Source organism: Anolis sagrei, chromosome 12 (assembly GCF_037176765.1).
Source record: "Anolis sagrei isolate rAnoSag1 chromosome 12, rAnoSag1.mat, whole genome shotgun sequence".
Lineage (NCBI taxonomy): Eukaryota > Metazoa > Chordata > Lepidosauria > Squamata > Dactyloidae > Anolis > Anolis sagrei.
In genome coordinates, this window is record NC_090032.1 from 13,942,372 (window position 1) to 13,956,116 (window position 13,745).

General features: G+C 45.2%; 1 protein-coding gene across 2 annotated transcripts in view; it reads left to right on the plus strand.

Moving 5' to 3' along the window:
* LOC132764342 (palmitoyltransferase ZDHHC3-like) overlaps nt 1-11,637 on the plus strand; it is a 28,631-nt gene extending 16,994 nt beyond the window's left edge. Inside the window, exons 6-9 of one of the 2 annotated variants that reach the window (XM_060758301.2) lie at nt 3,507-3,627; nt 6,789-6,861; nt 9,037-9,166; nt 10,712-10,891. In XM_060758301.2, the coding sequence (XP_060614284.2) occupies nt 3,507-3,627; nt 6,789-6,861; nt 9,037-9,166; nt 10,712-10,803 (416 nt within the window). In that variant the 3' untranslated portion in view covers nt 10,804-10,891. Of the gene's footprint in view, nt 1-3,506; nt 3,628-6,788; nt 6,862-9,036; nt 9,167-10,711 lie in introns of both variants that reach the window. The other variant, XM_067472451.1, reaches the window with a different exon arrangement.
* The last annotated feature ends 2,108 nt before the right edge of the window (nt 11,638-13,745 follow it).

The window sequence follows — 13,745 nt, forward strand, 5'->3', positions numbered from 1 at the left end:
TCTTGTTCTAAATGTGTTCTGCATACATACGCACGCATACAAACACTGGAATTGTTGGAGGCATGTAATGAAATCCTTTGTCTTTCTAAGACAGTGGTTCTCAACTTTCCCAATGCTGTGACCCCTTAAATACAGTTCCTGATGTTGTAGTGACCCCCAACCATAACATTATTTTGGTTGTTAGTTCATAACTAATTTTGCTACTGTTATGAATTGTAATGTAAATATCTGATATGCAGAATGTATTTTCATTCACTGGACCAAATTTGTCACAAATACCCGATAAGCTCAAACATGAATGGAGGGTGGGGTTGGGGGGTTGATTTTGTCATTTGGGAGTTGTAATTGCTGGGATTTATAGTTAACCCACAATCAAAGAGTATTCTGAACCCCGCCAACGGTAGAATTGAACCAAATTTGGCACGCAGGACTTCCAAGACCAACAGAAAATACTGGCTTGATGGGAATTGACCTTGAGTTTGGGAGTTGTCGTTCACCTACATCCAGAGAGCACTGTAGACTCAAAGAGTGATAGATCTATTGTCGAAGGCTATTGTCAAGGTGGTCAGTTGAAACATTCACACCTAGCTCCAACAGACAAGAGTTCTTTCTCCCACCCCGGTCATTCCACAGATATATAAACCCATTTTCCTACTTCCAACAGACCTCACTACCTCTGAGGATGCTTGCCATAGATGTAGGCGAAATATCAGGAGCGAATGCCTCTAGAACATGGCCATATAGCCCAAAATGACCTACAACAACCCAGTGATAGATCTGTGCCAAACTTGGCATGAATACTGAATATGCCCAAATGTGAACGCTGTTGGAGTTTGGGGGAAAACAGACCTTGACATTTGGGAGTTGTAGATGCTGTGATTTATAGTTCACCTACAATCATAGAGCATTCTGAACCCCACCAACGAGAGCATTGGGCCAATCTTTCCACACAGTATCCCTATGACCAACAGATGGTCTTTGGCGACCTCTCTGACACCTCCTCGCGACCCCCCCCCCCCGGGGTCCCGACCCCCAGGTTAAGAAACACTGTTCTAAGAGCTGAGGCTCCTTGGGTCTCTTTCCCCAAACGCTGAGGACATCTATATGAGGATTTCATTTGAAACTGCCATGAATTCTTATCTCCTAAACCACCCAGTCTGCTCAGCCTGTTACTGCTTGAGTCCCAAGTTTTGGTGAGGTTTTGTTAAGATAAAGCTCTGCACAAGAGATATTTGGGGTGCTTCATACTTTCCTGGGTGCTTCGTGAAAAATGGAAATGTGATTCTGTGGACCTTTTGTGAGAGTCCCTCCTTCCCTTCCTCTGCAGAGTCCTAAACTCTTTTTCAAGAGACCTAGCTCAAGTCAAAGGTATTTGAGATCTTTTTTTTTATTTATGCCAAGTTTGGTCTAGATCTATTGTTTGAGTCCACAGTGATTTCTGGATGTAGGTGAACTGCAGCTCCCAAACTCAAGGCCAGTGCCCACAAAACCCTTCAAGTATTTTCTGTTGATCATGGGAGTTCTCTGTACCAAGTTTGGTTTAATTCCATTGTTGGTGGAGTTCAGAATGCTCTTTAAGTGTACGTGAGCTATAAATCCCAGCAACAGCAACTCCCAAATGACAAAATCCCCCCCAACACCCACCAGTATTTAAATTTGGGTGTATCACGTATTTATGCCAAATTTGGTCCAGCAAATGAAAATACATCCTGCTTGCATATCAGATATTTACATTATTATTATTATTATTATTATTATTATTATTATTATTATTATTAAAAACATTTATATTCCGCCTTTCTCATCCTGAAGGGGACCCAGGGCGGAGCGCAGCATATACACGGCAAACATTCAATGCCAGGACACAGATTCACATACAATACATAAGATTGGTTTTATTGATTGTGATATATAATTGATTGTTTTAACTGTTTATAACTGTTTTAATTGCTGTTTACATATTTTTTATTTGTACTGTTGTATAGGCATTGAATTGTGTCTTTTGTAAGTCGCCCTGAGTCCCCCCTCGGGGGTTGAGAAGGGTGGGGTAGAAATACGTGAAATTAAAATAAAATAAAATAAACATTAAAAAACATTTATCAAAATATTAAAATACACCATTTAAAACTGTCCTAGCCATCCACATCAAATCCAATTGGCCCTGTTGTCTTTCCCACTGCTGCTTCATTGCCCTGTCCTGAAAGCTTGGTCCCACAGCCAAGTTTTTACCATCCTTCTAAAGGACAGGAGGGAGGGGGCCGACCTGATCTCACCAGGAAGGGAGTTCCGTAGCTGGGGAGCAATCACCGAGAAGGCCCTGTCTCTCGTCCCCACCAGTCGTGGCTGTGACAATGGCGGGACGGAAAGCAGGGCCTCCCCAGAGGATCTTAAATCTCATACAATTCATAACAGTAGCAACAAAAAGAATGTTATGGTTGGGGGCAGTGGCGGCTCAACCCATTATGCAAAGTAAGCATTTGCAGTATAGTTGATGTTGCCCAGGGGCGCTCTTGAGGTGCTCTTGGGGGAAAATAGACCTTGACATATGTGAGTTGTAGTTACTGGGATGTATAGTTCACCTACAATCAAAGAGCATTCTGAACTCCACCAATGATGGAATTGAACCAAATATGGCACACAGAACTCCCACGACGAACAGAAAATATATATCAGTGATTGGTTGGAGGGGGGGGGGCAAAATACTGTTTGCTTACCATTGAAAATTACCTAGGGCCACCTCTGTCCCGCAGCCAAGTTTTGACCATCCTTCTAAAGGACAGGAGGGAGGGGGCCGACCTGATCTCACCAGGAAGGGAGTTCCATAGCCGGGGAGCAATCACCGAGAAGGTCCTGTCTCTCGTCCCCACCAATCGTGCCTGTGACAATGGTGGAACGGAAAGCAGGGCCTCCCCGGAGGATCTCAATCTCATACAATTCATAACAGTAGCAACAAAAAGAACCAGTAGCATAACAGTATATCATAACAGTAGCAACCAGCAAACAAAAGTCCTTTGTCTCACCCTGGTCATTCCACAGATATATAAACCCATTTTTCCTAGTTCCAACAGACCTCATTACCTCTGAGGATGCTTGCCACAGATGCAGGCGAAACGTCAGGAGAAAAATGCCACCAGAACATGGCCATATAGCCTGGAAAAACCTACAACAACCCATGGATTCCAGCCATGAAAGCCTTCGACAATACATTGAACAAAAAGAATGTTATGGTTGGGGGTCACCACAACATGAGGAAGTGTCTTAAGGGGTCGTGACATTAGGAAGGTTGAGAATCAGTGCTTTAAGCTGACCTCATTAGTCCAGAAATCTGGACTTTTGAGAGATGCTAAGGTCATCAACTAAAGAGTTCTCTCCTGACCATATTTGGAGATGTATCACAAATGGCCCCCAAAGACAATGGCTGGTCACGTTGATTGACTTTTTGAATGTTTCCTCTTTCTGCCCCCTCCTTCCTGGCTTTCCTTGACCTCATTCTCCCGGTCGGCAAGGCTTGGCTAGCCTGTATGCCATGGGGCTGGTCCTGACCACCTGGCTGTGGCCTACAGACAAGGGCTCGACAGGAAAAACAGAAGGAGCTGAGGGTGGCGTTTCTGGCAACCGCAGCCAAATGTGAGTACTCACTTTTTCCTCCTCCTCCTCCCAGTCAAGGAAATAATCCATATACAAGGGGAGGGAGGGTACGGAAGGGGATGCAGAGGGGAAAGAAAGAAAGAAAAAAGAAATTGCCATGTCACAAAGTTCCTGCCAAGAACAACTGGAGCACAAAAGTCTTGGCTCGGGGCCGAGGGGAAGGGAGGTTGCTCCATGCTCGCTTTTGTATAACTGCTTAACCGCATGCTGTCAGAAAGACAGGAGCTGTATTTTCTTATGAAGACCAATCTTAAGAAGACCAATCCATTTGAGAGAATGGGAAACAATTTGGAATAAAAAACTAAAATATACATATGCAATGGATTTGAAGGAAAATTGGCTTAAGGTGCTTCATCGATAGTATGTTACACCTAAAAAATTAAATCTAATGTATAAAAATTTGGACAAAAAATGTTGGAAATGTCAAGAAATAGAGGGCAGTTTCTTTCATATGTGGTGGTCCTGCAAGAAAACACAAATTTATTGGAAAAATATAGAATCATAGAATCATAGAGTTGGAAGAGACCTCATGGGCCATCCAGTCCAACCCCATTCTGCCAAGAAGCAGGAACATCGCATTCAAATCACCCCTGACAGATGGCCATCCAGCCTCTGTTTAAAAGCTTCCAAAGAAGGAGCCTCCACCACACTCCGGGGCAGAGAGTTCCACTGCTGAACGGCTCTCACAGTCAGGAAGTTCTTTCTCATGTTCAGATGGAATCTCCTTTCTTGTAGTTTGAAGCCATTGTTCCACGTCCTAGTCTCCAAGGAAGCAGAAAACAAGCTTGCTCCCTCCTCCCTGTGGCTTCCTCTCACATATTTATACATGGCTATCATATCCCCTCTCAGCCTTCTCTTCTTCAGGCTAAACATGCCCAGCTCCTTAAGCCGCTCCTCATAGGGCTTGTTCTCCAGACCTTATACACGAAGAGACACAAAAAATACTGGGAATGTCATTCCGAAAAAAACCAGAATATTCTCTATTAAATATTACAGACTCAGAATTCACCCCAGATCCAAATAAGGACATTTTATTTACCTATATTTCAACAGCAGCAAGGATTTCATTTGCTAAAATTTGGAAAATAGACAAAATTCCAGAAATAGAGGACTGGTTAAATAAACTACAAGAAATAAAAGATATGGACAAATTAACTTTTTTTTTTTAGAAAAAGCTCGGGAAAGCCAATAAAAGAGACAAACTGGTCACCATTTGAAAACTACATGAAGGAAAGATGTTAAATAAATAAAAAATGACATGATACTAAGATAGTAGGCTTGGGCGGTTTCGTTCGTTAATTTCGTAATTCGTTATTCGTATTTAAATTAGCTTACGATCCAATATTGAGCCATGCAGGACTACTGTGAGGAGTAATTAAAAATCGAAACAATTTTTCCAATTTATTTCGTATTGTTTCGTAATTGGTTCGTAATTGTTTCAAAATTGTTTCGAAATTGTTTCGTAATTATTTCCGTATGTCTGGTGCAAGTTTTATAGTTGTTGTTTGTTTTTATCAGTGATAAAAAATGAATTATCACACCAACAGTCAACAACAGAGGGAGAGGAAAGCTTCAGAAGTTCCCCCTCTCCCATTTGGAGGGTTTTTTAGCATATTGCGCAATCGCGTCCGCCATTAACGAATCGATTCGTAATTTTACGAAATTTCGTATATTTTGAAATTTTTAAAAGGGAAATTTCGGAATTCTTTAAAAAAACGAAACGCAAGGGCCCCCCTCAAAACGAAACGAGTTTAGAACCAAATTTTTCCGTAGTTACCCAAGCCTATAAGATAGATATGGACTATAAAGTGGATTCATATTAAGTGAAAGCACCGAATGGAAGTCAAATAACTATGTGTGTGTGCGTGTTCTGTTTTTTGTTTTTGGTTTTTGCTTTTTTTGTTTTTGTTTTCTTCTTTCTCTTTCTCTCTCTCACGCAGTTTGACCTTTAAGATTTCCTACTTTCCTATAATCCAATGTTCCCCCACTTTACTTGTAAATTGTTTTTTGGGGGGTTTTATACCACTTTTTATTTTTATTTTTATGATAACAATAAAAAATTACTAAAAAAAAAGAAAAAAAAGACAGATAAGAGCTGTAGAGACGGGAGAGTTGGAGCGACTTCCTTTATTTGACTCAATGTCACCTTGCCTTCTCCTGCTGCTGAGGCCTGACGCATACATTTAACATATTGCAATATATATATATATATATATATATATATATATATATTTACTATTCTTGGATACCGCTGTATCTCAAGCCCGAGGGCGACTCACAGCGGTTTCCAGACAGCAAACAGCAAAGACAATAAAAACAGCAATAATTAATATGCAAAACAGTTAAATTACACATTTCCATTACTAGCTAATAAACCATCATCAATACACAGTTATCACAATCGCCTCATCATCCAAGCGTGATCCAAATTCATCGTCGATTGTTCCGTTCCTATGTTCAAATTACCAGAATTGCACTGAATTACTCAAACACCTGCACAAACATCCAGGTCTTCAACTTTCTACGGAATGTCATGAGAGATGGTGCCAGCCTAACATCTACAGGAAGGGCATTCCACAGCCGAGGAGCCACCACCGAGAAGGCCCTATCTCTCGTCCCCGCCAACCGTGCTTGAGAGACTGGCGGGATCGAGAGCAGGGCCTCCCCGGAAGATCTCAAAGTCCGGGTGGGTTCATAGGCCGAGATGCGGTCAGATAGGTATCTTGGGCTGGAACCGTTTAGGGCTTTATAGGCCAGTACCAACACCTTGAATTGGGCCCAGTAGCAAATCAGCAGCCAGTGGAGCTGGTGCAACAGGGGGGTTGTATGCTCCCTGCGCTCCGCTCCTGTTAGAATCATGGCTGCCGCGCGTTGGACTAGTTGCAGCTTCCGGGCCGTCTTCAGGGGCAGCCCCACATAGAGAGTACTTATTGGGGTATTGGAGTATTGGGGTACCAGTAATCAACTGCCACGGTTTCAGCCATCGCATAAAAACATTTCAGAGGATATATGTGTGATGCATGCGCCAACTGATGAAAAAGCAGCCTTACATTGCATGTTATCGCCCTGGAAACCTCAATTGAACTAATGATGTTCCTAGCTAACAAACGGACTGCACCTTTGCTTGTTCTGTTTTTTAGTGCTCACCGTATCATCCTGTTGGTGGAATCCATCCTCTTTGGACTCTTTGTCACAGTCATATTTTATGACCAGGTAAGTGTTTAGGGCAGGAATGGGGAATCTGCGGCACCCTCTCCCTTTTGCTGATTGTTGGAGTCCATCTTCCGTCAGGTTTGATCATTGGCCAGCTTGACCAGGGCAGGTCGGCGCTGCTTGTGTTATTGGATCTCACAGCAGCATTTGACACAGTCAACCACAATCTTTTGACCCACCGCCTTGCTGTTGCTGGAGTCAGGGGGAGAGCTTTAAACTGGCTGTCCTCCTTTCTTCACAACCGTGGACAGTGAGCTGTTCAGTAGTGAAATGGAGTACTTCAGAGGATGTAGGACAGTGATTCCCAAAGTGGGCGCTGCAGCGATCGGGGGGGGGGGGGGGATAATGGCTACAGGTGCATTTGGGGGTCATGAATAACTGTAAGGGGGTGGTGAAAGTATAAAAGAAAGAAGAGAAGATTTAGAAAAATTGATTTCCAGGGGGTAGGCCAAATACGTTTGGGAACCACTGGTGTAGGACATTCATTTAAAACTGGTTCCCAACCTGTGGTCCACGGACCACCAGTGATCCGCAAGAACTAAAATATGGTCCACGGCCTCACCATTACTACACCAGTGCAACGAGAGCAACTGGTCTCACAAAACCTTCTTATAGTGCTGAGGCTTATTAAATATGGTTTTCTTTGGGCGAACAGATGGCAACTACTGGATGGCGTATGTTCTGTATCAGAAACTAGAGCTGATGTGGTCAGTCCAATGAAATTTTCTGAATCGTCACCCAAATAACCTGGGAGTCCCAAGTGGCGCAGTGGGTTAAACCCCTGTGCCGGCAAGACTGAAGACCGACAGGTCGCAGGTTCGAATCTTGGGAGAGGCGGATGAGCTCCCTCTATCAGCTCTAGCTCCTCATGCGGGGACATGAGAGAAGCCTCCCACAAGGATGATAAAAACATCAATTTATCCAGGCGTCCCCTGGGCAACGTCTTTGCAGACGGCCAATTCTCTCACACCAGAAGCGACTTGCAGTTTCTCAAGTCGCTCCTGACACGACAAAAAAACAAAAAAAAAGTGGAGAGGGGAGCGCCTGGTTTCTGAGAGGTCCCCTCTATCTTGTAGGGTTCCTCAGGGGGCCAATCTCTCCCCTCTGTTGTGTAACATTTATATGCGACCACTTGCTCAGCTGGTTCGAGGTTTTGGGCTTGAGTGTTACCAGTACGCTGATGACACTCAGCTGGTGCTGAAGATGGAAGGCCGACCGGACTCTGTACCCGATTGTTTCCATCAGTGCCTCGAGGCCGTGACTGGATGGCTGCGTGCCAGCAGGTTGAGGGTGAATCCAGCAAAGACGGAGATCCTATGGCTGGGTCGACTGGGCAGTGGGGACATCCATCTGCCCACCCTGGATGGCGAGGCGCTACGCCCGTCCTCATTGGTAAAGAGTCTGGGAATCCTTTTGGACCCTCTGCTGACGATGGAGGCCCAGGTCTTCACCGTTAGCAGAACTGCCTTTTTTCACCTGCAGCAGGCTAGACGGCTGGCCCCCTCCCTGTCCAGGGACGACCTAGCTACGGTGATCCAGGCCACGGTCATCTCAAGACTGGACTACTGTAACGCCCTCTACATTGGCCTTCCTCTGTCAGTGATCCGGAAGCTCAAGTTGGTACAAAATGCAGGTGCTCAGCTTCTTGCGGGAATTCTGATGAGATGCCACATAACACCAATCTTACGGCAGCTGCATTGGTTACCAATTGAGCACCGGATCACTTTCAAAGTGATGTTACTCACCTTTAAGGCCTTGCATGGTCTGGGGCCGATGTACCTGAGGGACCGCCTCACCCCCTCCCAACCCCAGAGATCCCTCCATTCTGAGGACCAAGATCTATTGGAAGTCCCCAGTGTCAAGACCTTGCGTCTAACAGCAACCACACGCAGAGCCTTCACAGCAGTGGCACCATCACTCTGGAATCCTCTGCCACCTGAAGTCCGTGCCTTGCGGGACTTATCAGCTTTCTGCAGGGCATGTAAGACATACCTATTTCGACAGGCCTTTGATCTTTGATATTGTTATTTTTAAATTGTTTTTAAATTGTGTTCGATTTTAGCCTGTTCTTGTAAGCCGCTCCGAGCCCCAGGGGAGTGGCGGCATATAAGTCCGAATAATAAATAAATAAATAAAATATTCTTCCATACTCATTGTATGCCTTTCGCCCTCCAGCTGGTCTCTATCATCACAGATGAGACTCCAATTGAACAGTTGCGCAATCGACTCCTGAAGAAGGCGCACCAGGAAGTGTCCCACACGCGGAAGCCCAAGATTGCCCTCTTGCGGGAGGTGTTTGGCCGAGGTAAGTCGCAGAGGTGGCCGAGGGGAAGGGCTGCGTTGGGGGCTTCCCTGTGATGAGCCACATCAAGCGTCCTCTCTTCTCCCCACTCTAATATCTTCCTCTTCATCCTGGAAAGAAGTGACGAGCGGAGTGCCACAAGCAGGGTTCCGTCCTGGGCCCGGTCCTGTTCAACATCTTTATTAATGACTTAGATGAAGGGTAGAAGGCAGGATCATCAAGTTTGCAGAGGACACCAAATTGGGAGGGAGAGCCAAGACTCCAGAGGACAGGAGCAGGATTCAAAACGATCTTGACAGATTAGAGAGATGATTGGCCAAAACTTACAAAATGAAGTTCAACAGGGACAAATGCAAGATACTCCACTTTGGCAGGAAAAACGAAATGCAAAGATATAGAATGGGGGACGATGCCTGGCTCGAGAGCAGTACGTGTGAAAAAGATCTTGGAGTCCTCATGGACAAGTTAAACATGAGCCAACAATGTGATGTGGCGGCAAAAGAAGCCAATGGGATTTTGGCCTGCATCAATAGGAGCATAGTGTCTAGATCTAGGGAAGTCATGCTCCCCATGCTCTATTCTGCCTTGGTTAGACCACACCTGGAATATTGTGTCCAATTCTGGGCACCACAGTTCAAGAGAGATATTGACAAGCTGGAATGTGTCCAGAGGAGGGTGACTAAAATGATCAAGGGTCTGGAGAACAAGCCCTATGAGGAGCGGCTTAAGGAGCTGGGCATGTTTAGCCTGAAGAAGAAAAGGCTGAGAGGAGATATGGTAGCCATGTATAAATATGTGAGAGGAAGCCACAGGGAGGAGGGAGCAAGCTTGTTTTCTGCTTCCTTGGAAACTAGGACGCGGAACAATGGCTTCAAACTACAAGAGAGGAGATTCCATCTGAACATTAGGAAGAACTTCCTGACTGTGAGAGCCGTTCAGCAGTGGAACTCTCTGCCCCGGAGTGTGGTGGAGGCTCCTTCTTTGGAAGCTTTTAAGCAGAGGCTGGATGGCCATCTGTCAGGGGTGATTTGAATGCAATATTCCTGCTTCTTGGCAGAATGGGGTTGGGCTGGATGGCCCATGAGGTCTCTTCCAACTCTTTGATTCTATGATTCTATGTAGCCACAGGGAGGAGGGAGCAAGCTTGTTTTCTGCTTCCTTGGAGACTAGGACGCTGAACAATGGCTTCAAACCACAAGAAAGGAGATTCCATCTGAACCTGAGGAAGAACTTCCTGACTGTGAGAACCGTTCAGCAGTGGAACTCCCTGCCCCAGAGTGTGGTGGAGGCTCCTTCTTTGGAAGCTTTTAAACAGAGGCTGGACAGCCATCTGTCAGGGATGATTTGAATGCAATATTCCTGCTTCTTCGCAGAATGGGGTTGGGCTGGATGGCCCATGAGGTCTCTTCTAACTCTTTGATTCTATGTAGAGGTCATACAAAGTTTGGTTGTGGTTAAGCGCAAAGGTTGTGGTTAAGCGCAAAGTCTGAGGTCTCTTCCAACTCTTTGATTCTATGATTTTATGATTCTATGATTCTATCTTTCCAGGTTTTGTGATCTGCTGGTTCTTCCCGTGCAGCTGCAACTCCTCATCTGCCAGCAGGCCTTCCTACAGCTATTTGCCCAACTACGATGTGTGACTTTTTTGTGTGCTCCTTGGGGAAGACTCCCTGGCTGCTCTGCTTGCACATGGGCTGTCTTGCGCACTCCTGACAGCCGCCTCGGTTTCATCCGGCTCCATTTGCTACAGCCTTCAGAGGAGGCAACCGCTGCAATCTCTGACTTTTCCATTGAATCCTGGACGAGTGCCCATCCATAAGTGTTGATGGATATCAATGCCGTTGCATTTTTTCTTCCTCCTGTTCAGGCGAAGGTCAGCAGGAGGCTTGTTTTCTGAACTCTTGTCTTGCCTGTGCACAATTTCAGAATGGTGGTGGTGCATTTGCTGGAATCCATCCACTCAAACAGTTATGGGGTGCGGGAGGACTTTGTAAATCAGGGGTCCTCAAACTAAGGCCCGGGGGCCGGATATGGCCCTCCAAGGTAATTTACCCGGCCCTCACTCAGGGTCAACTTAAGTCTGAAACGACTTGAAAGCACACAACAACAACAACAACAATCCTATCTCATCAGCCAAAAGCAGGTCCACACTTCCCATTGAAATACTAATGTTTATATTTGCTAAAATTGTTTTTCATTTTAATTATTGTATTGTTTTTGGGTGTTTTTTGCACTACAAATAATTTATTGCAGTGTGCATAGGAATTCATTCTTTTCTTTTTCAAATTATAATCCGGCCCTCCATCAGTTTGAGGGACTGTGACCTGGCCCTCTGTGTAAAAAGTTTGAGGACCCCTGTTGTAAATCATAATCGCTCATGCTTCTAAAGACCTTCTCTAGGTCTGGATGCGGTCATCCAAAGGGATCATGTATACATCAATCCAGCAAGGAATTCCAGGGTATTCTTAGCCTTTTGCTGACTTCTGAGTGTCATTTGCAGACTACTCTATTTCTATACGGCCTGTGTCCCAAGGGTCTGGAGAACAAGCCCTATGAGGATTGGCTTGAAGAGCTGGGCAAGTTTAGTCTGAAGTCCCCCTCTTCATCCCCCAGTAAGTATGACCCTGTTCATGTCCACTTGGCTGCTTTAGCACAACAAGGTAAAAGAATTAAGTCCCAGGTCCTCCTGGGTGACTCTGAAGCAGCGCTTTAAGCCGCTCCTCATCGGGCTTCGTTCTCCAGACCCTTGACTAAAATGACCAAGGGTCTGGAGAACAAGCCCTATGAGGAGCGGCTTAAAGAGCTGGGCATGTTTAGCCTGAAGAAGAGAAGGCTGAGAGGAGATATGATAGCCATGTATAAATATGTGAGAGGAAGTCACAGGGAGGAGGGAGCAAGCTTGTTTTCTGCTTCCCTGGAGACTAGGACGCGGAACAACGGCTTCAAACTAAAGCAGCTCTTTAAGCCGCTCCTCAGGGGGCTTCGTTCTCCAGACCCTTGACTAAAATGACCAAGGATCTGGAGAACAAGCCCTATGAGGAGCAGCTTAAAGAGCTGGGCATGTTTAGCTTGAAGAAGAGAAGGCTGAGAGGAGATATGATAGCCATGTATAAATATGTAAGAGGAAGCCACAGGGAGGAGGGAGCAAGCTTGTTTTCTGCTTCCCTGGAGACTAGGATGCGAAACAATGGCTTCAAACTACAGGAGAGGAGATTCCATCTGAACATGAGGAAGAACTTCCTGACTGTGAGAGCCGTTCAGCAGTGGAACTCTCTGCCCTGGAGTGTGGTGGAGGCTCCTTCTTTGGAAGCTTTTAAGCAGAGGCTGGATGGCCATCTGTCAGGAGTGCTTCGAATGCAATATTCCTGCTTCTTGGCAGAATGGGGTTGGACTGGATGACCCATGAGGTCTCTTCCAACTCTCGGATTCTATGACTTGTCATTACACATGTGCACATGTGATAAATAGAAGTGGGTCAGGGGAAATCTTTAAGGAATGCCCATCGTAGGTTGTCCTCTCATAAAAATTGTGATGAGTTGAGTCACAGGTATCCTTTGCTATTTTTTCTTCATGGTCCCCATGAAATGCACACAACCATATGTGCGCGTTTCATGGGTTACTACGAAGAAGAAGGAATGGTTGTTTACCTGCAACCATGTTCAAACTACAAGAGAGGAGATTCCATCTGAACATGAGGAAGAACTTCCTGACTGTGAGAGCCGTTCAGCAGTGGAACTCTCTGCCCCGGAGTGTGGTGGAGGCTCCTTCTTTGGAAGCTTTTAAGCAGAGGCTGGATGGCTATCTGTCAGGGGTGCTTTGAATGCAATTTTCCTGCTTCTTGGCAGAATGGGGTTGGACTGGATGGCCCATGAGGTCTCTTCCAACTCTTTGATTCTATGATTCTTTGAGTGGTCACCCATGAAATTCACCCAGCCATATGTGCGCGTTTCACAGGGACCACGAAGAAGAGGGAATGGTTGCTTACCTGTAACCGTGTTTCTTCTTCCTGGTCAGATATGGCTGTGCAAATTTCACAGGTGACCCCTTGAAGAAACACGGCTACAGGTAAGCAACCATTCCTTATCACGCGACTTGCTTCTCTAAGCCAGCACTTTATCTGCAATCTAGTTTGTGTATTATTTATTTTAGGCTGAAAGGCACCAGATCCTGTCTAAACTTGGAAAGCTAAGCAGGGTCATCTCTGGGTAGTAGGTGCAAAGGAAGCACAGGGTACTCCACTACTGAGTAATCCTTGCCTAACAAAACCCTATGGAATTCATGAGGTTGCCATTATGCTGACCGGCAACTTGAAAGGTACATATAGATATCCATTATTTATTTTATTAGTCTAACAATAAAATCCATGCACAGTAAGACTATTAAAAAGTGTATTTGGTAACTGTGTAAAAGTGAAAGAAACATGGCCTCTTTGCCTTGGGCGCTTGCTGAAAGGATAAAGGACTGGATTGGACACCCAAAATTCTCAGGGTGCAAAGTCTTTTGATCTAGGGCTGGTTTTCTTTGCGAAAACAGCGATATCTTATATAACTGGCAGACCTCTTCTCTTTGACGCTATTCAATT